Genomic DNA, 26,639 nt, shown 5'->3' with positions numbered 1-26,639 from the left:
TTAAAAAAGAAAGTTATATCCAAACGAATGGTGGCTCCAGAGAGCATACGTGAGTTGAAAGAGGTCCACGATACCGATACAATTACAAATTTATTGACAGTTTTCAGCAATGCGAATCAGGATTTGCGCTTTAAGCTTGTCCAGTCACTGCTCTCGATTTGTTAGCCTTGTTTGCGTCTTCTTCGTTGTTTCACCGATTTCCTCCTCCGCTCTGCTCCGATAACTGTTGATAAGTAGTGGTAAATGTCAAAAATGCTTTCCGCCTTCAGGTGGGCGGTTTCGAAATTTAACACCCAGGATACGCACTGCATATAATAAACTATAATAAACTAAGAAAATAGCTGAGACTTCTTTCGAGAGACTAGCGCCGCCTCTTGGACATCGGAAATCATTCAATAAAAAGGCAACGGATTAGAGCAAGACCATTTTTTTTTTATTTTCCACAGTTGCTTTGCATGTGTTTATGTATATATTCCGCCTAATTGTGTAAACATATTGAAAATGAAAAATAAATGAAAATGAGGCCACCGAAAAAAGGATGAAGATCCGAAGATCAACACAAAAGAAGGGATGCCAAAATGATGTGTTTAAGACGGACCGAAAAATACAAAAATGAACATTATCACTAAGTATAACTTCGTTTCCATCAATCAGTATAGAGTTACTGTTTGTCCTTTAACGACTATGATATGAACTGTGCAAGGTAAGAAGCTATTCAACAGAGGCAATACTATGATATAAATAATTGCTGCTGATGAGCTTTCATGCGTTCTTATATCTACGGGGTGATTCTCTTACAACAATTTTCTCTGTACATTGCGCTTAGGTTTTGGACGCGGAATCGAATGCATTTGATGTTAAATAGGAAAACCAAAAATTCAAACACTTGTTTAAATTAAACTTAAACTGTAATATACAGAGTTTGGTTTGACCTCAACTGCTAGCAAACAGAAATAGTGACAGTATTTAAACAGAAGCTACAAAAATAACGATGACAGTGAAGTAGCTCACACTGAAGGTGAAACAATAGTTGTCCAATGTAAGCACTTAAATCGAGAACATATTCTGTACACTTCAACAAACTTAAATATCCACAGACTTCAGTCTGAAACAATAGGTAATAGGTATTATACGCAACTTTCAGCACTTCTGAACTTAGATCGCACTCATTGGTGAAATTCTTTCTCTTCGCTATCTTTCGCACACAATAACACTTACGCAACTTCTTATTCAACTGAAAAAACTTATAGCTATAAACGCGTTTCTCTTTTCTACTGGCTCAGGCTTTTGCTTCTTAGCCTTAATCAGATGCAACGTTTTCTTCGCTTTGCACTGGCACTTTCACCGAAATTGTCCCCGCAATCTGGATTCGTCTTTGGGGCTGTTGCCGCTGTCCCATCACGATCACACGCCGCCGCAAATACGATCAACTGCTGCAATCAATCATCGGCTTTCTTTGGTGAAGCATCGATGTAGATCTTGAGCGAACGTTCCTTCCGGGGTGAGGAGACCGCATAATTGTCCCGAGCATTTCTCTTATTGAGCTCGGTTCGCTCCTCGGCTGTCAGTTCCTTCAATGGTTCGGTGCTATCCCTGTTTTGGTTGGGGAAATTACGGTTAGCTGTTTTTTTAAACATGTTCTAAACACCTACCTGTAGTAAACAATATTTCCATCCTGAAATCCTGAGTAGTGATCATTGACATATGGGTCTGCAGTCCATTGAAGAACGGTGTGGATTTGAAGCGTCGTCACCGCGTTTCGTGGGGCTAGTTTCACGTATTCTAGATTTTCTTCAGGAATTCCGCTCAATTCTGATAACACATTTCTGAGCTCACATTTATCTGAAAAGGCACAGAGAAATATGTTACTAAAATCTTAGTAAGAGAATTGAATTTAGTTACTTCTGAAAACAATTTCTTGGAATTTATCTAGCTTCATTTCAGATGGAATCCACCGGCGAACAAGCAGAACAACATCGTTTATGTGAACAGGTGTTGCATTCTCCATATCGTCGACTTCTTGCAGGACCAACTGAAAATGGATAAAGAATTAAAAGTTATTTGGTGGTTTTTTAAGATTAGGAAATAAACATTACCACGGAATGATTCGTTAAAGTTACATCATCGCCGATTTTGTTATCATCTTGCAGCACCGACGATATGCTGCGGACACATTTCATCCGCATCCTGCATCGTTCCATTGTCATCGTGGGATACTTATCGGCCAGGTGAACTAACAAGTCCCGCTTGATGTTCTTAATCGTCTGGCCCTTACGCACGATCCATTCACAGAGATACGGCAGCTTGTCTACATCATCTGCCAGATTGTCCACGTTTAGATAGTACAGATTGATTTTATACTCTCCCTTACGAAGCACGCGTCCAAGTTCAATCGTTAGCCGGCTGCCGTCACTGAAATACAAGATCCATTTTGGCTGAAATCTGATGAATGAATTGTTGCTATCTTTACCTGTATGAGTTCAGCTCCTCCTTAAGTGCGGTGATCTCTTGGACGTTGTTGTCTGAATTTTTGAACAATTTGAAATACTCCATCGGTACGTGCAGACAGGATTGCAGTTTATACTTCAGATAGCCGTGACTTGCTCGTTTATCTACCAAGACCTGAAACAATCAAACATTTTTTTAATAAAATTAGTAGGAGTGAATACCTGTTACCGAAACTGACCTTCAAAACTTTGGAATTGGAGACGCTGCTCGAACTGCTGTCATCCTCCGCACCTGAATCTGCATTCGGGTTGTGGTATTCAACTGGTGCTGCCTTGAAGTAGTAGTCATTATTTTTACACTCGGCCACGAACGATTCCTCTTCGTCGTCGTCGGTATCTTTGTCTAGGTCTCCTCCGTTAACCAACTTAGCAGTGAAGACGCCTTCCGGTTCTTGGTCCAAAGTATCGTCAAGAAGTGGATTTACCGATTTTCCATTCAGCTGGGTATGGAAATCATCTTCCACCAAGGTCCGATCGTTATCACTTAAGCTGCTGTCCTCGCTGTTGCTATCGTTGTTTGCCAGTTGCGACTCATGACAATTACCATTTACCGTACCGTTGCCATTGGTCAAGGGTTTCGACACAAATCGAGGGATAGATAGATTTTTCAAAGTTTCTGGAAATGAGAATTATATAATGACGGTTTCTCTTAACGAATTTGAATTGATTTAGAAAGAACACTTACCGGCATCCATATCGGGTAAATTGATGTAGATTCCAAGTAACCAATCCAACTGGAACGCGAACTGTGTAAGCTTGTTGGTGAAATTCGCGTCATCACTGCTGTTAACAGATGCAAACACCTTACAATACTGAATAAAGTCCTCGTCAAGCAGAGTGTTTGAGTCATTCAGCAACAGCTGAGTGTCTCCCTTACATTTTCTGTGACACAGGATAACCGTCTTTGGGTTCAGTCGCAGTTTACGAGCAATAATAGTTTTCAACTTCAGTACGGTTTGATCTTTGCTAGTTCGAATGGAGTAAGGTCCATCGACATCCCTGCTGATGGGATCCAATTTATATACTTTGATCATTACCCCAGTCTTCGATTGTGCGTAAGGTTCAAATACTTCATGCTCTTCTCGAGTTTCCAAAAGCAATTCGCTGGATTGATTGAGCTGTTTCATCAATTCCTCAATCTGAGAAAAGAAGAATGTCAAATAAATTAACCTTCAAAAAAATGGTATATCTTACCGGTTTATTTTCCTGACCCTCAAAGCTTTTCTCGATCACCTCCCGGTGGTGATCGTATGCTACCAACCGGCACCGTTCGATCGGGGCAAACGGTTCCACGTCCCACCGTTTGTAGGCTTCCTCCAGGGCATCGGTCAGGGTGTTGTCGTTCAGCATGTACATCTTGTAGCTCTTGATTTCCCGCGTCTTTGGATTGTCGAAGTACACGTTGATCTTGAGCGTGTCCGGGTTCGTTTTGTTGCGGTACGCTTCGGATTCGCGTATTTTGATCATCAGTTTCTGGGAAAAGGCAAAGAAGAAGAACTTGATTTATTTCTCCAAAGTTCGTCATCTAAAGCTTTTTGAAAGAAAAATCAGCATGATTTACTTCAAGAGGTCAAGAAGATCTATGTTTGTCACTTAGACAAATATCAGGTTGCCGAGAACAGCACAAAAAAAAAGAGATAACACCTATGAGGCACTCCGGATGACGCTAAAACTGCCTGCAGAATGTTTCAGCCGTTGGAACAATAAGTTTTCGGACTGTCGTATATACCTATATAAGAAAACCAATTTACCGATACATCAATTTAAAGCTTGTTCGTGGCTCCAGAGAGTGGAAAATTGGCTATGATACAGCTGACCAAGCTGAATGGCATTCGCACTTAAGAAGACGCTCCTGACGTTTCAATTCGGCATTATTTTCTTATTTTATAGGACTTTTGTTCTAATGACCCAGATAAAGTTATATAACTACTGATGAGATCATTAAGTCAGCTCGTATTAATAAAATCAACTAACCTTAATATGATCCGGGAATTCCTCCTCCGAAATCGGTGAAATATTTTTGCTCGGGTCTATTTGCCGGTACATCAACATGTATGCATTGGTACTGAAACTGTAGGCGCCCGAGTAGAATGCTTTGGACGAACCGCCGCCGAAAGATTTCTGAATGTCGTCGTGGGTGATCTGAAAATGAGAAAATGTCTGTAGAATGACTAAATTTTCCGATTTTCGACCAATTCTTACCGCCGTAACAATTTGATCGTTGAACGAAAACCACTGACAACTGTTGAAATCCTTAATGTACGCATAGTAATGGCCACCGGAGGCACTGCCCGAATGGATCATGATGGCAAACAGCTCGTAAATGTACGGTCCCGGTGCCTCGAAGTTGCCTCGCGAGTGGTTCGACTTGCAGTCCCCATTCAGCTCCATGTCGATGCCTTCGTCAATGTCCTTCGGGGGAGAAAGAAAATGGTTCGTTTGTAGGTGATTATTGGATAGAAAGAAATATTTCACCAACCTGTGTCATAAACTGATCGTTCGGAGTTGTAGTCGATGAGGAAACCGACGTTCCTCCGTTCTGATAGGAACCTTCTTCTTCTAGGGCCGAACCACTGTCGGTGGTACTGCAGTCGTCAGACATTTTCATGAAATTTTCGGCTGTTTCCATTGCGACAGCAGGTTCACCAATTCCGTTACCGTTGACCATCTCAGCTCCATGGCCATTGGTCATCACAGTTGTTGGCCACTTTTCTCCCGTGGTATTGACGAAGTTGTTCAGATTAAGCGTTTCCGGAAAGGTCACCCTGAAAAAGATTGATTGGAAAGTTATAAGTTTGACTCACATGATCTAAAATTTCGCAACACATACTTATCATTGAGTTTAATCCGGTGAAACGTTTGGTAGTCAAAATCGAACCGCTTGAGGTGCAGTGTTAGTATGTAAGGAAATTTACTGAACTTGAGACCTTTATGGGCGTCACATTTTTTGTCGCAAGTTTCACAGTGGTACTGATTGTTCCCTTCTAAAGTTTCCGGTTGAACGAAGGCCCTCAGGGCATCTTCGATACATTCGTAGGCTTCGGTGCTTCCGAAGGGTCGTACTGGAAGCGGTATGTCCAGGAACTTGTCCTCGCGTTTTTTCTCTGTTCGGCATTCCAAACATTTGACGTAGTCGATCATTTTGCCCTCGTACAGCCGATTGATGAGATCGGCCTGTTTTGTGTTTTTGAACTTTTTCTCCAGAGCATCGAACATAACCCGGCACAGCTCCTGGATGTCGTGTTGTTGCCAGCCGTCGGCCGAATCCCACCCGAAACTCCGGGTGAGATCTGTAGTTTCGACCGCGGACTTTGGTGCCGTCTGTAGATTTACAAAAAGCTTTTGCAACTGGTAGGGAATCGATTTGTTCTCGTCCTTCCCGTCGAATTCCCAATTATACATAGCATTTCGGAACTCTGGTGTCATAAACAGAGCTTGCAGAAGGCTGTTCAAGTAGCAGGTCATTGCTTGGTTCACAAGACCCCTATAGTTGCTGGACGATGTGTACTTGCTGCTCCCACTAGGGCATCGCCGGAAGCGTGAAGTGGTTGGGCTGTCGCTTTCCGCCATTGGAGGCGAATCATAGAGGGGAGCAGGAAGTGGCGGTGGAGCAGGCACGTTGCAATTCGAAGATTCGACCGGGCTCGCCGAGTCTGGTATATCGTCATCGGAAGACATTTCTGTGTCTATTTTTATGTTCTGTAAATCGAAAATAATTTTTAATTAATCAAAATAAATTTTCAAAATCTGACTCAAAACTCACATCAGTTGAATGATCTGTAACTATTGGCAGAATCAGAAGATTGTTGCGGCAATCGAACTTGATACCTACATCGACTAACTTTTTGTGTCGTTTATCGTGCAGAGAGATCTGAAATTGAATGAAACAGAGAGAAAAACAACAGATGATGAGACTGATGCATTACATTCGTTCGCTTTTGAATTATCTCTCGAAAACGAAATTCCACCAGTTTTATTACTTTTGTTGAAATTTATATAATTAGCCGGTGGACAATGCGTGGGTATCAACAAAAAATAATGTGACAACGTATCGACAAGTTTACACTGGGATCCCATGAATAAAATTTATCCTTTAGAAGACGGTGTCAAAAATGATTCAAAACCTGAATGCAAAATCAGACCTTCAACGGAGCTGTAAACATATAACAAACTATTTTGAACAAATTAAATACGGTTAAAATGATACTTTCTATCCAGTTAAACTATGAGTTTTGTTTTTGTTAAGTTTACACCCATACTCACCCCTTCGAGGCAGGACGAATCGTTTCCGTGGGCAATCAGCAGCTCGAAGTCTGGATAATCCGAGCTTATGGCCACATGTTCGTACAGATTGGCAACGGTATGCTTCTCGTAGACCGTTAAGGTGAATCGCCTCTGTTTTGCTTCCTGTCGCGGATCCCGGATGACACAAAGCGCTTTATTCTCCTGGTTGTCGGCGCCGGAATATACCATTGCGGGTCCGTGATCCTGTCGGGTCTTTAGAGTGGTTGTTGTTCGAAAGTTTTGTTGACGTTCCGTTTTCAGCACAATGTTTTATTTTTTTTGTTGGGTGAATTACGAGATGTTGTGAACGATCGCATGCCACAGAGACAAATCACATAAAAAAGAGAAAGAAAAATACAATTTAATTAAAATGGGGTTAACACGGCGATAGAGAAATTGATTGATTAACAGAAAACAAAGAACAGTCGAAGAAGTTTATGAATCACGTAAGTACAAGAGAGTGTTTATTAAGTGTTCAACATAAATAGAATTAGAATGAAAATTTACAAAAATGGTTTAAATTTAATTTTGATTTCCTTGGCAGGGTTCACATCCAGATGTTCATAACTGTGAACCAATTTCAGTATTACCATGCTGCTTGTCAAACACGAATGTGTGAACGATTCCAGCGATTGCATCACTGCTGAAATGCTGAAAACCGACCCTGCCTTGTCAGTAAAAATGTTTCACCGTCTTTTAACTGACATTTGGGATACTGCAACATTCCCAGCCGACTGGATGCAGGGTATCCTCGTAAAGGTCCCGAAGAAAGGGGACCTGACAGAGTGCGGTAACTGGCGAAGCATAATGTTGATCTTTACAACCCTCAAAGTATTCTGCAGAGTGATCCTGAACAGGATCCAGGAGAAAATCGACGCTACACTCCGATGGCAACAAGCTGATTCCGATCCGGACGAACATGTGTGGACCACATCACAACGGTGATATTTGTTTATTTCGAAAAACCATTTGACCGACTGAACCACCCAGAGAAACTAGTCTATCTCATCGAAGCATAGTACGAAGCATTTTCGTGCAAGGTCTTACGCGACGGTGTCAGGTCCGATCAAATCCCGGTAACTGCTGGAGTGAGACAAGGATGTAGTTTATCACTGCTGCTTTTTCTCATCGTAATGGATGAGATTCTGTAGACCAAACCGAGGAACCTTGGTTCAGGCAGTGATTCAATAACATCAGAAAACTGTTTTTTAGAAATACTTGCACTGGGGCTAATGTAAACGGATGCTATGCAAAAGTCTTCCCCTCTGATTTGGACTTGACACGCAACAACTTCTAAACCGGGAATAAATGGAACCTGAGCTCTATAAAAGGTATGTTGCGACTTTATACCAATTAATACGCCACCATAAGAATCTGCTCTATCTAACCTAACGATTTTAAACCCTCGAATGTTGACTTTTGTCTCACGAGAAAGCCATGTTTCTGAGAGAGCAAATGCGTCGCAGTCAAGGTTTGCTATAAGATGTTGGAATGAGTCGCAACGGGGCATAAAACTCCTGCAATTCCATTGAATAATTTTTATTCCCGGTATAGATGTTCTTTGATTAAGCATTAAAATCAATTATCTCGCTTAAAAGTGGCCACTTCGAAGCGATACACGTGCAAATTGTTTGCACTAAGGGAAACAGGTGTTTAAAAATTCTAGTGATAGAATCTGGAAGATCAAAAAACTCTGATATCAACTCGATCAAAGACGAAAGAGTTATAAGCTCAGTCGAATTTGAAGGTGAAGAAGGAATGGATTGGGGAAATCTGGATGAGGTTTTCTGGAATTTTGAAGAAGAAAAATCAGGGGTTGGAAATTCTTTGTTGTATCGAGGATTATTGTAAGTTGGGGGAATAGTTTGGTTAGATGGAAGTCTGTTGATTTTATCATTTAGATTTCGGGTAATCTTTTTGGGGACCACATTTTTGGAAATTATTTTTCTCTTCTGAGCTCGTTGTCTTTCCTGGGAAATATAATTGTCCTCTACTGATCCTGCGCTATCCTCCTCGCCTGAGTCATCGGTTAAAACCTCGTAACGATTTTGCTCTGCGGTTTTAACGATATCTGCAAACGATCGCTTGGAACATTTCATCAAGCTTTGTTTTAGCTTGGTAGAACGTTCCAAATACTTGGGCATTCCACCAGAACATGTTGACTCCCTCCACAGTGGAAACATTTGTCAGTTAATTGATCACATTGATTATTCTCATGAAGTCCACCGCACTTTGAGCATTTAGGTTTATTACTACAATGGCTCGCTGTATGTCCAAGCTGCTGACAGTTTGAGCAGTTCATTACTTTTGGTCGAAACAAACGAACTGGTAAGCGCAGTTTTCCGACCATAATGAAATCTGGCAGAGCTGAACCTTTGAAAGTCAAGCGAAATGATGATGAAGGTATAAATGATCTCTTTTCCCCTTCCATATTTACTGTGTGCAATTGTCGGTATTCAATAACTTCGATAGATAGAAGCCCTGGTTTTCGGAAGAAACCTTTAACACCCACAAGATCTTCCATGCTAAGAGAATCCTCTGTCACACTCCGTCAATTTCAACAATATGAGCAGGGATCCAAACACGATAAATTGAAGAAAATAAAGTGTCCATAACAATGCTGTTAGCACTTTTGGCATTGTTAACGACAACAGCAATTTTGTTGTTATTAATTCGTCGAACTGTTTCTATACCCGTGTGACGTCTATCCAAATCTTTGGCAATTTTAATACGGTTCAACATGTTTCCCGCTTTTGGACGAAAGTAAACCACATATTTTTTACCCTCGCCAAGAGGATACTGACGAATGCGCGGTGTTTTATTATCGCAGGTTTCTACAAATGAAGATAGATTTTCTTTCGATGATTTTTGCCCTAAAGGACCCATAAGGTTTTGGTTCGCTTTTGGATAAGCTCCCAAAGAAATAGATATTTGTGAGGCACCTTTTTCTACAAGCTGCGGACCTGCAAAAAGCCGGTCCTTTCATAACGGTTTCTTTTCCGGCTTTTAACCGGGATGAAGCAACCGTTCACAGAGTCAGAAGACTCAGGAAGATCCGGAACCTCTTCATCGCTGGCTAGGGCTGATGAAGAGGCTGAAAAAGCAACATCTTCTAGCTCCTTCCCTTCAACATCCATATTTGGCCAACCGGCGAAAATATTCGCTAGTTCGCAATCACAAAATTAATACCAATTGTTATAGCGGAAAACAAAGAAAAAAGAAAAACAGGGAAATGGAAAAATGAAATGTTAACTTACGATTGCAACGATAACCTTCAACTTTGATCCTACACGTACCTCGTCCTCGAGTTTTGATTAAATTTCTTCTGGGAAATAAATAAAACACATTCCCCATCGATTGCACCGAATTTAGTTATGACGCGTTGTTAAGTTATTGAAAAAATAAGATTTGTTCACGTTCATTTTCACGGGAACTGTAAATGAACATACTTAATGGCGGGATGGAACAACGTTTAAACCATGTGTTCAGGATCACCCCTGATGGCAAGATCGATAGCATCAGATATTTCTTCGATAAATGAAAACGCACTCATTCAAAAAAAACATTACAAATAGTGGACTGTATTTTGACCGAAACTTAATCTTAATTATAACTATTCCGACACAAACTGTGGTCCCTTTTGGACCTCTGACAATGGCCATAGAGGCCTCTGACACTGGCCCCAAGGGCCGCTGACTTGTTACCGTGGTCCTTCTTCGCTGGTGGTTGGTCGGGAAAAGAGGCCGAACCTGGGGCTAAATTTGTCTCGACCCTTTGGAAAACCCGAGACCCGAGGAAAACCCGAATGTTTTTGGCGCGCATTACATCCGTTAATGCGCGCAGCATCGCCATGTTGCTACTGGGCCTTTTCGCATATTAGGGTGGTTCAGTGGCTCGTTCGTTCCAGAACACCATGGGTGGCTAACATTTTCAACAGCCCGGCTAAATTTCAGAAATAAAATTTGCTGGTGGGCCAAAAAAAATTGTTCTACAATATTCAAAGAAAACAAAAAAAATATTAGATTGAAAAAAAGCTTTAAAAACATTTGCCTGAGTAGCATCAGGTAAAGATTAATCTTATTGAGGCATTTTTGTAGCTCGCATATTTTTACAATTTTTGCTTCATTTGAAAAATAGTAGAGAGATTTTGCCAAAACGTTAGCAAGCCAGGTTTTTTAATCTTATCGATCATAACACAACTCTCTTTTTTATTTCATCATCTGAAATTGCTTTAAAACTACGAAATGAATTTTGAAATTACAGTGCATGTGCATTAGGGTGTCCCAAAATTGCATAACTTCTGGGAATCTGGGGGCTCACCCTCCAAATGGTAGATTAGGATGTGCAGAACAAACTTTTGTATTGGGTCGACTAAAAAAATCATGTTTAGAGGTTCCGCAAGCGCGATCTTTGAAAAAAGTCCACCTTCCAAAGGTTTTGATTTTAAATAAATTCTGGGTCCAAAAATTTTCATAAAATTTATATATTTTATATTTTTATAATTTTGTTTGAGTTAAATACTACACGTAAAAAATGAAAAATGAACCAAATTTGTATCAAAATGTTAAACAAGCAAGCTATTTCCAAGAAAAAAAATTTTTTGGTCCAAAAATTTTGTATTCAACTGACCAAAATGTGTACCAAGCGTAAAATATTTTTGATACCAGCGCCATCAAAAGATGCGGATTTTTGTGCACTTAAACTTTGCTGAACACAATATGTTGTTTGTATCATCGTGTGAAGAGCTATTCACGGTTTAATCCTTTAGAAAAATCACAATTTAGGATATTTTTTATTAAATTTATCAAATGTGTCTTAGTAAATACCTACTTTTAAATCAAAATACTTGCAAAAAAAGACTTGAATGGTTTAAGGGAGTCATCAGAAGGCCATATGCCAAATTTGAGCGGAATCGGACAACGGGAAGGGGTTGCACTGAATCTCAAGTGTAAAAGGGATTCTGAGATAGTGTGTTCTAAAGAAGCATAAAAAACTGGGTTTTCATCATACAATTTTTTCTTTACCAATCGATTGCTTAATTATGTAAATTTTATTAAAATTTCAATTAAGACTAACATTTCACCTGAAAACTGCGACTCTTTTTGCCTTTAAACAAAAAAGTTATGGCTGTTCAAAGCTTGTATTTTGGTGGCAAATTGTCGTTTAACACACAATGAGTACATTTTACTCATTGCGTTTAACAGGACAATTTGCCACAAATATACAATTTTTGAAGTCATATTTTTTTTGTTTTAAGCCCAATCGAGTTGCAGTTTTCAGGTGAAATGTTAGTCTTAATTGAAATTTTAATAAAATTTACATAATTAAGCAATCGATTGGTAAAGAAAAAATTGTATGATGAAAAACCAGTTTTTTATGCTTCTTTAGAACACACTATCTCAGAATCCCTTTTACACTTGAGATTCAGTGCAACCCCTTCCCGTTGTCTGATTCCGCTCAAATTTGGCATATGGCCTTCTGATGACTCCCTTAAACCATTCAAGTCTTTTTGCAAGTATTTTGATTTTAAAGTAGGTATTTACTAAGACAAATTTGATAAATTTAATAAAAAATACCCTAAATTGTGATTTTTCTAAAGGATTAAACCGTGAATAGCTCTTCACACGATGATACAAACAACATATTGTGTTCAGCAAAGTTTAAGTGCACAAAAATCCGCATCTTTTGATGGCACTGGTATCAAAAATATTTTACGCTTGGTACACATTTTGGTCAGTTGAATACAAAATTTTTGGACCTAAAAATTTTTTTTCTTGGAAATAGCTTGCTTGTTTAACATTGTGATACAAATTTGGTTCATTTTTCATTTTTAACGTGTAGTATTTAACTCAAACAAAATTATAAAAATATAAAATATATAAATTTTATGAAAATTTTTGGACCCAGAATTTATTTAAAATCAAAACCTTTGGAAGGTGGACTTTTCTCAAAGATCGCGCTTGCGGAACCTCTAAACATGATTTTTTTTAGTCGACCCAATACAAAAGTTTGTTCTGCACATCCTAATCTACCATTTGGAGGGTGAGCCCCCAGATTCCCAGAAGTTATGCAATTTTGGGACACCCTAATTGCATGTAAACTTTGCATGTTATTTGGTCAATTTGGATTTAGTAGCCCACGATTCCCCACCATTTTTCAAAATCCAAAAAAAATTGCTTTTTTTTTAAACAGTCAGAAGTTGATGAAAATAACTTATTATAGATTAAATAAAATGCCTACTGATACGTTAGAAATGCAGAAACCCATACCATTTATTTTTTATTTCCATTTTATCTTTTATAATAAATAAATTATGGAACATAGGAAAAAAGTGGCCCATGATTCCCCACTCTCCCATATGAAAAATACAGCACCTCCACAACTTTGAAGCGCGTTTTCTCGAAACTAGAATTTAGGCACTTTCACCCGTCTGATCCCAAGCGCCTCAATTCAAAGAGATTTCTCAGATCTTTGTTTTGAATTTAGTTAGCCTAGATTGGAATATATTTATCAAAATTATATATGAGGAACAAGAAAAACGCTCAATTCTTAGAACATGGTATTTCCAAAAAGAAATTCGCGGGCCACAAAAAGTAAGTCGCGGGATATTGTTCAGCCATCCATGGTTCAAACGAAACCTCGAATAATTCTACTATCTGTATCTGTTGAATGCAATAGTCGAATTGAAATGTTGTGTGTTTGCGTGTGAACGATATGACCGAACATTTTGTAGCATTGAGGACCACACGGTTGTCATGACGCCAATTCCAGAAGGCGTCTAGTGGATTTGTAGGAATTCCGCATCTTTGGGAGAGCGTATGGTGTAGTAGAGTTTAAAATCATTCGCGTATGAGATGTGCATGCATTTCAGTAGAAGATTCACGTCGTTTAGGTACATAAAAATATAAAAGGCCCTAAATGAGAGCCTTGGGGGACACCCACCAGATGTAACGTGAAAAAGTGTGGAAGTATGATCTCCAATCTTTACAGACATGCTTCTATCAGAGAGGTAGGATTCAAGCCACTGAAGTGCAGACCCATATATGCCAAGTTGAGAGAATTTAGATATGGCAATCCTATGGTTGATCTTATCGAAAGCAGCGGAAAAATCCGTATAGATGGCATCGACTTGGTGGCGTGCTTGAAACGCACTGAAGATGTACGATGAGTAGGCAACTAAATTGGTATTGGTGGATCTTTTAGGCATGAATCCATGTTGAGTGTCGGATATGTACGACGAACAGTTGTGAGTGAAGTGCTTCAAAATAATAAGCTCGAATAACTTCGATGCTGCACAAAGTGCAGCGATGCCACGGTAGTTGGTTACATCGGATTTGTTTTCTTTCTTGTGAACGGGAAAGACATAAGAATCTTTCCAAAGGCTTGGGAATCGGTCACTGCTGAGTGACAGGTTAAAATGTGGGCTAGCCCTGGCGATAAAGTGGATGTAAGGACAATTGATGGGATGCCATCGGGGCCGGGGTTGGTGGAGCATTTCAGGGCAGAGCAGGTGGTTTCAACGGCAGCAGCAGTGGTGGTTGGATGAGACCAAATTGTATCTCGTAGTGGTACATTGGATGCAGCGGCGGAGATTTCAGCATCGCTTAAAGTTTCGTCGGTGAATACACTTTTAAAGTGAATTCGGAACAGGTTGCAAATATCCGAAGTAGTGCTGGCTTCGATGTCTGATATGAACATGGTGTTGGGAAGACCAGATTCATCCGGCTGTTTATTAACGTGGTTCCAAAATTTTTTGGGGTTACTTTTCTAGTGGCATTGAATTTTTGCTTGATGCGCCGCGAACAGAGTTTTATTCAATGATTTGTATTTATTAGACTAGTTCACTTTTCGGCTTTTTTCGCTGATCACAACGCCACTTACAGGGTTTGATCCTCATTCATTTTCAAGAACTCTGGCCAAATTTGAGCTCATTTCAGTAAGTTTCCAGCGTGCGCTAGGAGTTTTATTGAAAAAAGTCCATTTTTCTGGAAAATTTTCGTAGATGTGTTCTAGCAAGCTGTTGTTAATATAAAATGATAATTTTATAGTGCTCGGTGAATGGTATGACAAGCATTCGTATGGACCTGTTTTTGATAATTGACTAAATCAAACCGAAAAAATTTAAAAATTCATAAACTACCAACTTTTACAGAAAATTTACTTACAAGTTGAGAGCTTAAAATCAGTAGTAAATAGAAAAAAAATATTTTCGATATAAACTTTTCATAAAAAGATAGCCTTATTTATAACCTTTAATTTGATGTATAACACTTAATGTTCGCAAGAGTGCTAGCAAAGTTATTCAAATATCTATGCAACAAATTTGATTTGATAAAATATTTTTAATTCAAGTTTGCTCCACACCAACTTGTGCACAAGAAAGGATATTTTATTCAATCAAGTACCCCATGACGGGGCCAGGAGTTAAAAAAAAGCGCGCGCTTTGATCAAGTTGTAAGCAAGTCCTCTTGATGCCACGTTTTGCAGGTTGCATGATGCTAAAACTTGAATGGAGACAACATTATGATTCAAAGAATGTGATGTGAATGTTTGAATATCTTTGCTTGTACTGTTGCGATAATTAAGTGTTATACATCAAATTAAAGGTTATAAATAAGGCTATCTTTTTATGAAAAGTTTATATCGAAAATATTTTTTTTCTATTTACTACAGATTTTAAGCTCTTAACTTGTAAGTAAATTTTCTGTAAAAGTTGGTAGTTTATGAATTTTCAATTTTTTTCGGTTTGATTTAGTCAATTATCAAAAACAGGTCCATACGAATGCTTGTCATACCATTCACCGAGCACTATAAAATTATCATTTTATATTAACAACAGCTTGCTAGAACACATCTACGAAAATTTTCCAGAAAAATGGACTTTTTTCAATAAAACTCCTAGCGCACGCTGGAAACTTACTGAAATGAGCTCAAATTCGGCCAGAGTTCTTGAAAATGAATGAGGATCAAACCCTGTAAGTGGCATTGTGATCAGCGAAAAAAGCCGAAAAGTGAACTAGTCTAGTATTTATGATTCAAAAAGCGATATCTACGCTTTGAACAATCGTTCCGATGCTTAGATGCTTTGACCAAGGTGGATTGTTGGAAGGTCTAGAAGTTTTGATAGACACAAACTGGTTGATGGCGTGTGCAATGATATTAGTGAAGGTTTGAGTAGCACACAGCTAGAAAAATTCGTGTAAATTTAGATCGAAAACGATGCACGAAAACGGAACATCGATTTTGATGTAAAATTCTATCACGGTGTATTTTTTTCGAGCATGTAATTTTTGAGGCATGTAAATTTAGATCGAAATCAATGCACGAGATTGGATCACAAAAACCATCGTGTAAAAATACACAGGGATATAAATTTTAAAATTTATATATATATATATATATATATATATATATATATATATATATATATATATATATATATATATATATATATATATATATATATATATATATATATATATATATATATATATATATATATATATATATATATATATATATATACTATATATATATATATATATATACTATATATATATATATATATATATATATATATATATATATATATATATATATATATATATATACTATATATATATATATATATATACTATATATATATATATATATATATATATATATATATATATATATATATGTATATATATATATATATATATATATATATATATATATATATATATATATATATATATATATATATATATATATATATATATATATATATATATATATATATATATATATATATATATATATATATATATATATATATATATATATATATATATATATATATATATATATATACTATATATATATATATATATATATATATATATATATATATATATATATATATATATATATATATATATATATATATATATATATATATATATATATATATATATATATATATATATATATATATATATATATATATATATATATATACTATATATATATATATATATATATATATATATATATATATATATATATATATATATATATATATATATATATATATATATACTATATATATATATATATATATATATATATATATATATATATATATATATATATATATATATATATATATATATATATATATATATATATATATATATATATATATATATATATATATATATATATATATATATATATATATATATATATATATATATATATATATATATATATATATATATATATATATATATATATATATATATATATATATATATATATATATATATATATATATATATATATATATATATATATATATATATATATATATATATATATATATATATATATATATATATATATATATATATATATATATAAATATATATAAATATATATAAATATATATAAATATATATAAATATATAAATATATATAAATATATAAATATATATAAATATATAAATATATAAATATATATAAATATATAAATATATATAAATATATAAATATATATAAATATATAAATATATATAAATATATAAATATTGATATTTTTTCTAAATATTAAGGTTTTTGCTTTTGTCTTGAATAAATACGTCGCATGTTTCATTTTTAATTCACATTTATTTCCAAAACTGAACATAAAAAAACCATTCGGAAAACGTCAGGCTGATATTGTTGTTGCATCCGATGATTCCCAGCACGGGGATGTTTTTCGAATCAGCATAATCAGCATCCTCGAGTGGTTCCGGAAATCATAATATTTCGGTCAGCATCCTGCACACTTGAATTGTTATGACAAAAGTTTCCCCGGATAATCACTGGCCGGATATCAGCCGCTGCTAAAAAAACTGACCTTGCTGTAATGGAGAGAAAACTAATCAGTTTCAACCATATTCTTCATTTCACGTCTCAAAAACTTACTACTTTAAAGACTCTTAAAGTGCTCCTATAGCTACGCCTTTGAATGACTCGTTTCCGAATAATTTTCCGACTTGTTTACTTTGTGCCCGACGCGCAAACTAACTTGAAATATAAAAAGGCACAATTTAAATATTTGCATTCAATTTTAAATCAAACAGATATAATTTCACTCATTTTACTGGTTGTGCTAAACGTAAAAACTTATGCTACACAAATAACACACGACGTATTACAGGACACGACACTTAACGTTTTTACTAACGGCAGTAAAAACGTTAAGTGTCGTGCCCTGTAATACGTCGTGTGTTATTTGTGCAGATGTAATTTTACACTGTTTGTGATATAAATTTCATTGACCGGTTGATTTTTGCATGATGCAGTGTAAAATTAAATCAAAACAGTTTATTTCTATTCAATTTTGGAAAATAGACTAATATTACATCGAAAGAAGTTTAAAATTACATCTTTTTATAATTACACTCAAGAAAAAATAGATCACTCGTGTTTTAGATTCCGTGTACTTTTAGAAATTTTTTGCTGTGCAGAGTTAACATTTCGTTCATCAAGAACTTCATTCCAAGCGATGGTTGATAAGAAAACGATCATTGAGTCATACCTTGCTTTCCCATTTTTCAACTTGGCTTGAACACTAGTTTTAAAAGCGCACTGAGCTCATTTTTAAAACTGGTAAAATAGCTCTAATAAAACAGGAAAGTATGTGTTTTATTGAAGCTTTAGCAATACTTTCGCAACTTTTTTACAAAACTCTTAAGATAGTGTTTTATTCAAGTTTTAGAAAAACTTTCAGCTTTTTTCAACGCACGATAAATGAAGCATTTCCAATGTTACAATAAAATCGTTTTAAAAATTGGATGCCATGGGAAAGTCTTCATGAAAAAATATTAAAACTCAAAAAAGCCAATTGGCCTAGTCTGTGTTACTTGGGATTGCTCGAAAACTTTTCAAACAAATGGAGCCGAATGTGGAATGTACTAACAGTGTATTTATCCCAACTTGGGAAGGAGGGGAGGGCTCACGAATCCATACCAACAAAACATTTATGTTGGCATTATTAAAAAAAAAATTAAACTCACAATAACACAGTATAAATTTCAGGTCTTGAAAAACAAACTTCATGATCAAGTTTCAATAGATAAGATGAAATTATCTCCAGCTGCAGTTCTCATTTGAAAATGGTTGTTTCTGATTTATGCTTAAACTGATAAAAATTATACCTAAAAAAAAACTTTAATAATTTTTACAAATTTTAGTGGATGCTTTCAATTTCAAATTTCAGGTTTCAATTACAGATTGGGACCCTCCCTCTAATTGTAACAAGGCAAAATGTTGGCATAACTTGAATGTTTGCAAAGTTCATGCAAATTTTAGTACCATTTGCATGAATTTAGCATGGGAGAGGATTTGGCTACGAGAATTATTTCTATAAATGTTTGATACCCATCCTTTTTTACGGAGGGGAAATGAGAAAGGGGGGGGGGGGGCTCTCTTACAATTTTTAATATATCTCGAGAATTGGTCAAGCAAATGGAACCTGATTTGGCAAGTCAGGGTATATGGATACGAAAAATGTTTCAATGATTATAAGAGTTCCCCAAATGACCCGACTTTTGAAAAAGTTACACGCTGCAGGCTAAAATTGATCCTAGGCCTAGTACAAGATCTCATGCCAAATTTGGGCCAGTTCGGATCACGGGAAGGGGTCGCTCAACGAGCCTAAAGTTTGTATAGGATTTTGAGACATTTTGTTCGGGAGAAACATGAAAAACCAGTTTTTCATCAATAACTTTGATTCCCGTCGGCAAAATTCCTTCAAAAACGGGATTTTTTAAAGCCTGAACTATGAAAAATATTTCATCCGAAGACTGCATTTCGATAAGAGTTAAGATAAAAAAGTTATTAGGCTTCAAAAACGGGCTAACTTTTTTAACGGTGGTATTCATCACTGTTAATGGGGCGACGATATGTTCGACCGCCCCGACTCATTAACAGTGATGAATACCATCCTTAAAAAAGTTAGCCCATTTTTGAAGCCTAATAACTTTTCTATCTTAACTCTTATCGAAACGCAGTCTTCGGATGAAAGATTTTTCATAGTTTAGGCTTCAAGAAAACTCGTTTTTGAAAGAATTTGGCCGACGGGAGCCAAAGTTTTTGATGAAAAACTGGTTTTTCATGTTTCTCTCGCACAAAATATTTCAAAATCCCATACAAACTTCAGGCTCGTTGAGCGGCCCCTTCCCGTGATCCGATCTGGCCCAAATTTGGCATGAGATCTTGTACTAGGACTAGGATCAAGTTTGGCCTGCAGCGCATAACATTTCACAGATTTTGAATTTCTTATAAAAATTTGGGGCAGTCTAATGATTATTTGAGAACCCTCCTTTCTTCCAGTGGAGAGATTGAAAGGGCGAGGGTGGCTTCGACACAATTTTTATTGCAAAATTTAATAAACATTCGAGAAAATGGATATTTGATTATAGGGAAAGATTCTATGATTGTTTGCAACTTTTCCCGATTTGTATTGTGAGAATAGGAAAAATAGATGGGGCCCATACAAATTTTTGAAATACTCGTTAATTGGTCAAGCGAGAAGAATCAAATTTCGCATGCAAGGGTATTTGGATGGACGAAATGTTTCCAATATGATGTGAAGCTCTTTCCACCTTTATAGAGAAACACAAAAGGAGAGGGGGCTCCCATACAATTTTTTGCAGAACTGGTGAAATAATCGAGCAGATGGAACTGAATTTGGCATGGGAGGATATTTTGATACGAGAAAAGACTCTATGGTTGTTGAGACCGCCTTCCCCTGATCCCAGTAAACAAAGGGGAGGCGGCCACCACAGTTTTTTTAGATATGTCGAGAGTAGTAGAAAAATATTGAAAAATGAGCCGGTGACGGAGCACTTTCGAGGATGCCTTTTAGAAAACAGGATTTGCGGTGGACACTGTATCTCAGTACAGAATCATCTGAAGTCAAAAAATCAGAGCAATATATTTTTAATAGATGTTTTTCTGGACCCCAACGATTTTATTTAACTTCAAATTTTTTTTTATGAAATATTTGTGGCTTTCCACGAAAAAATCCGCCATTTTTTATCTGTAAAATCTCCCCAAAGTAAAAAAAAAAAAGAAAATCGTTGGGGTTTGGTATTTTATATGTAGAAAATATGATCCAAATTTGAAAAGAATCGGTGAAGTAGTTTTCAAATGACGATGTCCACGGACTTTAAAAATGTGCTTTCGAGAAAAACGCGTTTGAAGTTTCTGCTCTCTCTCTCTCTCTCTCTTGCAGTATTAGATAAAGGCCTATAATTTCAACAGTTTTGCTTCGATTGACTTGAAAATTTGACACAACATTCTTGAAATGTTTTACAATAAAAAAATAAAAAAAATCGATTTTTTGAAAGTGTTAGACCCTACTCCCCCCCTTAAGAACAACATTTGATAATGACACCTTTGTAAAATTTTTCTTTTTAAGAAAATTGATTCATTTTTTTTGCCGGTTTTCCCGGTTTTTTAGCCACCCAGAGATTAGAAACAGTCTCAAATATTTGAAAAAAGTTGCATCTACAAAACACAGTAACAACTATGGTGAATTGAAGAGATTCTGTTTTAAAACTCGTAGCATAATTAATTTAAATAAAATTACTGCTAGAAAAGTATATGCTATATACGAAACACAGATCAGAATAAAAATTTGCATTTAAATGATTGGGATCTATTTTAAGTGAAATACTAATCAGATGGCTTACACCTGTGCCGTTTTTGGAGTGTGCATGTCGTAACAAAATAAGACACTGGAAGAATACATTTTCCGTTTTTTTTAATTGTAACTGAGCTGTAAGCTTATTCCCAATGAAAAAAACAAGACCGCGAGTTTCGTTTGCACCCCAAATAGGAAAGTTAATATTCATTCTTACATTTTTTTTTGTTCATTTCAAAACAAACTATCATCAATGATCGGTCATCAAAAGAAAACGAAACGAAAGCAACCAGCAACAAACTTTTCAGCCGCATTCCCCGAGTAAAATCGAAAAGAAAAACACACATGATTTTTCCTCCCCACGTCGTCGTCGTTGTCGTCGTTGGGTTTAAAAATACCACAATTCGCTGCTGTGTGCCACTTTCAAACCAAATATTACCAACATTTTTGGCACTATTGGGTGGGATGTCGTCTCGTGGACACAATTTGGGGGTTTGAATGGTAAGAAAGTAGACAAGTACGTAGAGTTCCCATGAACATAAATCACCCACATACGCTGTCGCAGACTCTCGTCTCAATCGTCACTCGATTGTCATTGAAAGTGTGCGCGGACCTGCCGAAATTGATTTGAGTTTAAGGTTCTTCCGCATGTTGGTCACATTCTTTCTTGCTCACGGCTCACATCTTAGAAATACCCAAATACGCACCACAACATGTTGCTGCCGACGAGTTTTCCTCTGAGTCCGAGGGGAAAACCGGGATCAGCAAGTTTTTCACCAATTCGATTACACTGCTGCTCCCACGTCTAGTTGTCGAAGGCCTGTTGCGTGTACGTGACGTAATTTCGTCACTTAGAAAAACAACACCAACTCCACCAACGGGAATGTGCGCAGTGATTCCGTAAGTGGCGTTTAAAATAAACACACAAAACACTGGGGTAGACACTTCAAGGAAGAAAAAACTAGCTCAGCGACCGAGTTCTGGTGCACTTTTCTTCAGATGTACAGGGTCCAATAAAGTCCACAAACGAGGGTTGGCTTACGCATACTCCTACGCAAGTGAGAGTAACTACGCCGATCAAGCGCACTGCTGCCGGATTTTCACTTTCGTTCGAATCTTTGCACGCACGCACGGATCTGGCTGCACGCTGCACAGCACTGACTGAGATCGGCCAAGGAGAGTCGGCCACTATACGGCCGTCGGATTGAATAGTTCCTACCCGAAATCCAACCCAGAGCAATGCAGAGAGGCGCAAATTTTCAGCAGAATTCACGTCACTAGTAGGGTCAGATTTTACTAGTTAGATAGATACCGAGGCGGCGAAAATGTAGTAGCGGCTTAGGTAGGCGCGACCTTCCGTCGTCGATACGGACGGACTGAATGCGGACGGACGAAATGAGAATAAATTCATCTAAGGAAGAAAAAAAACTTTCATCAGATTTGCACCACCGAAATCTGCCTCCGCCAAAAGAGCAGTGGTGTTCAATTGGGGAAAAGCAAAAAAAACTCTATTCAATGTATCTATATGCTATTTTGATAAGTTTAATACAATCTTTTCACCTGGTATATTTTTTTAAATAGTTCTGTTGCTGGGCCGTCTTAAGACCTAGAGAGCTGAAATTTGGCATGGATGCTAATTAGGACCAGGAATGATAAATAGTGTTTTGATATTATCAGACGACCTCTTTTGAAGGGGGTCCATACAATTATTATATAAAACTCGAGAGCTTCTCGAGCAAATTGAATCAAATTTGGCATGGGAGGGTATTTGAATACGAGAAATGATTGAGAAATGTAGGCCCCGCCTTTCTTTCAGCGAGGAGATATAAATAGGGAAAGGGGACTTCCATACAAATTAGGCATAACTTTAAAAAATAATCGAGCAAATGAAACCAAATTTGGCATCAAAGGTCTAACTCGATTACCCGACTAACCAAGAAAGTGGAACCATATTTTGCATGGGATGGTATTTCAATGCGAGAAATATTTCTATAGTTATTTGAAATCTTTTTTTCTTGCAGTAGGAGCACAGGATTGACGATATAAGAAGGGGGAAGAGGGCTTCCCTACATTTTTTCCCAAAAATTCATCTAAAAATGGACAAGATTTGACATGGAAAATTATTTTGATATAATCTATGATTATTTGAGACACCACCCTTGGCCTTCTTCCAGTGAGCAGGAACATAGCAAGAGGGGAAGATGGCCCAAGCAAATGGAATCAAGTATGGCATGGAAGGGTATTTGAGTACGAGATATGTATGTTTCTACGATTATTATAGATCGTTACGCCTTTCAGTATGGAGAAAGTAGAACAGGAAGGTGTTCCATATAAATTTTGTTGTAAAGCCTAAAACTTCATTCGTCTCGCAACACTCGTTGAGAACATTTGTGGTTTCGCGCATCTTGTGCATTAGTGTCAAGTAGTGTGTGAGAAAAGAGAGTCCGTTGTCCGTCCGTTTATTCCGGGAGTGGATACCGTCCGGACGGTTAACCTTTTTATACGGAGTTGTGTGCCGGATTGTAAAAGTGGACATTTTCCTGCCATTCGCCAGGGCAGAGTTGACATTTGTAACCCTTCGGAAAAGTGGGGTTATTGGTGGATTGCAGTTTTCCCATTTTCACCAAACAGACCGACACCACCAAGAGAGGTTGGTTACCACCAGGGCCGACGCAATTGTTTGGCAAATTACCCTGGATATCATCGTCTGATTGTATCCAGTACCAGTTGGAGCAGCCATCTTCATCCAACAAAAGAAGACCACGTGGTTGGGTTCATCGACACTGAAGGAGCCATATACATTAAAAGTGCCTAATTAGCTGGTAATTGTATCTATCATTTTCTTTTTATTATTTCTTTCATATTTTGCACCGCTTATATTTTGCCACGGTAGACATTCGTGTCTCCGCGAAAAATATGAGCGAAGGCGGGGGGTTGGATCCACCAGCTGTAGATGATGAGAGGATCAACTACGAAGATGAGGAGCATCTGGAGGATTCAGCAGCAGCTGGTCCTTCGAATGCTAGTGCTCATGCCCCTCTAGTAGTTGATTCTCCCCCACCACCTACAGCTGTGGATAAAACATCCCGACTCCGGACATATCCGGAAAACTCAACTTCTTCTGGGTTGGTTTTTATCCGGCCCAAAGCTAACGGTAAAGGTTTGAATGTGGTGCAGATCACCGAAGATCTGGCAAGGTGGCCCTCCGTTACCAGTTTTTCGACCGACCGACCGGAAGGCCGCAAACGCTATTCTTGTTAGAATTTTTTTAAGTTGGAGTCTTAGCTCTATATTCCGTCTTGAGACGTAGAAATCGAGGGTGTGATCACCGAATCGAGTCTGGAGGCTGAAAACGTTAAGGCCCACGGCGTTGATAAGTTCAAGAGCCTTGATTCTACTTCGGTAGGAATCGTGGATTGTCGCCAACTCAAGACTACCATCGCCGTTGATGGCGTTCAAAAGTATACGCCTTCAGCCTCGATTCGAGTGACCTTCGCGAGAACAGCCCTCCCACACTACGTCTTGATTGAGGGAATTTTAAGGCTTCCAGTACGCCTTTATGTGCCTCGCCCAATGGAGTGCAAAAATCGCCTAAAGTTGGGACTGCATCTCATTGCTGCAATAAGCAGCGATGATCTCGTTGCGGGGAGAATGATGGGGAAGGAGCATGCATGGCAATAGACCAAAAATGTGTCTATTGCGGGGGCTCATCCCATGAAATCACTTCGTGCGAGGCATTTCAAGGTAGCTGGGATAAGCAGAGGCGCTCTTTAAAAGAGCGTTCTAAACGTTCTTATGCCGCGCCATATTAAAGAGCGCCTCTCCACCAACCCATTCTCAACCTAGCAATATTTTCTCATTGCTGCCAGTTAATAATGAGGACACCGGGGACACAGACACGGCTGATGAGGTTCATCCAGTCCTCTCTGTAGGAGGCTCTCGGAAGCGTGCAAAAATGCCTTCCCTCAAAATACCTCCAAAAATTCCTACGATTATCTCCTCAATCAGAGTAGAGAAAAATTCATCGGTTTCGGAAAGTGAAAAACAAGATACTCCAGGCTTTCGCGGGAAAGTTCCACAACAGAGTAAACCATCAACTGCGGGAAAATCGCAAACCTCATCCCCTAACCTAATGCCAGAATCAACTACCCAGTCTGGACTCTTTAAGTTGTCTGACATTTTCAACGGAATTTTTTCGTGTTTCAATAAACCAGAACACATCAAAGACATTGTTTTGGCAATGCTTCCTGTAGTAAAGACATTTTTAATGCAGATGATGCAAACTTGGCCCCTCCTTTCTCTCGAAGTAACCTAGTGCTGTGCTCAACCTGTGCTCAGTGCTCCCTGAGCCAAGGTTGATCCTGGGTGACTTCAATTCACATGGAACTGTCTGGGGAGAACAAATTGACGATAGTCGTTCTACTCTTATCTACGACACTTGCGACAGTTTCAATTTAACAGTTTTGAACATGAGTGAAAAAAGCCGGGTACCTAAACCTCCTGCAAGACCAAGTGCAATTGACCTCTCGCTCTGCTGAAATTTCTATCATTTGATTGCCAGTGGAAGGTGGTTCATGATCCTAATGGTAGTGATCATTTGCCTATCGAAATTACAATCACCAATGGGGTCAGCTCTTCAAACACACTAAATATGACATATGACCTTACAATACACATCGACTGGGAAAAGTACTCGGACGAAATAATAGCTGCCATCGACTTATGCATGTTTTACTTCCTTTGGAGGAGTACCACTTTCTTTCTTGTTTGATACACGATAGTTCAGTTTGCGCTCAAACAAAACCCATCCCAGAATCATCTGTGCGTCGAAGGCCTCCTAATACATGGTGGGACCCCCAGTGTTCCAAGCTTTATAAGGACACATCAACAGCATTTAAAGATTTTCGAAAACATGGAACTCTTGTCCATTTTGAAGCATACATTTCCCTTGAAAATCAGTTCAAAAAATTAATCAAGGGGAAGAAAAAGGCGTATTGGAGGAATTTTGTGGGTGGTTTACCACGAGAAACATCGTTGAGCACCATATGGAAAGTGGCAGGAAGCATGCGTAATCGATCATCTACGAATGAAAGTGAGGAATATTCACAAAGAAGGATATTTTACTTCGCACGGAAAGTCTGTCCAGATTCTACACCTGTGCAAAAAAT

General features: G+C 37.5%; 1 protein-coding gene across 9 annotated transcripts in view; it reads right to left on the bottom strand.

Annotated features, from left to right (window-relative positions):
• Positions 1–420: 420 nt before the first annotated feature.
• LOC129754437 (ubiquitin carboxyl-terminal hydrolase 47) overlaps positions 421–26,639 on the bottom strand; it is a 63,319-nt gene continuing 37,100 nt past the window's right edge. For 7 of the 9 annotated variants that reach the window (XM_055750504.1, XM_055750505.1, XM_055750509.1 and 4 more), the window contains 14 exons: positions 6,771–7,004; positions 6,271–6,378; positions 5,338–6,206; positions 4,987–5,272; positions 4,710–4,919; positions 4,482–4,649; positions 3,702–3,980; positions 3,193–3,646; positions 2,687–3,123; positions 2,471–2,622; positions 2,097–2,412; positions 1,903–2,032; positions 1,653–1,842; positions 421–1,593 (listed from right to left, as the gene is read on the bottom strand). In XM_055750504.1, the coding sequence (XP_055606479.1) occupies positions 1,440–1,593; positions 1,653–1,842; positions 1,903–2,032; positions 2,097–2,412; positions 2,471–2,622; positions 2,687–3,123; positions 3,193–3,646; positions 3,702–3,980; positions 4,482–4,649; positions 4,710–4,919; positions 4,987–5,272; positions 5,338–6,206; positions 6,271–6,378; positions 6,771–6,980 (3,963 nt within the window). In that variant the 5' untranslated portion in view covers positions 6,981–7,004 and the 3' untranslated portion in view covers positions 421–1,439. Of the gene's footprint in view, positions 1,594–1,652; positions 1,843–1,902; positions 2,033–2,096; positions 2,413–2,470; positions 2,623–2,686; positions 3,124–3,192; positions 3,647–3,701; positions 3,981–4,481; positions 4,650–4,709; positions 4,920–4,986; positions 5,273–5,337; positions 6,207–6,270; positions 6,379–6,770; positions 7,005–22,178; positions 22,725–26,639 lie in introns of those variants that run through there. The other 2 variants (XM_055750512.1, XM_055750514.1) reach the window with 2 other exon arrangements.

This window comes from Uranotaenia lowii, chromosome 3 (genome assembly GCF_029784155.1).
Source record: "Uranotaenia lowii strain MFRU-FL chromosome 3, ASM2978415v1, whole genome shotgun sequence".
Lineage (NCBI taxonomy): Eukaryota > Metazoa > Arthropoda > Insecta > Diptera > Culicidae > Uranotaenia > Uranotaenia lowii.
The sequence above is the reverse complement of the archived record's forward strand: the minus strand, read 5'-3'. Positions and strand labels throughout refer to the sequence as shown.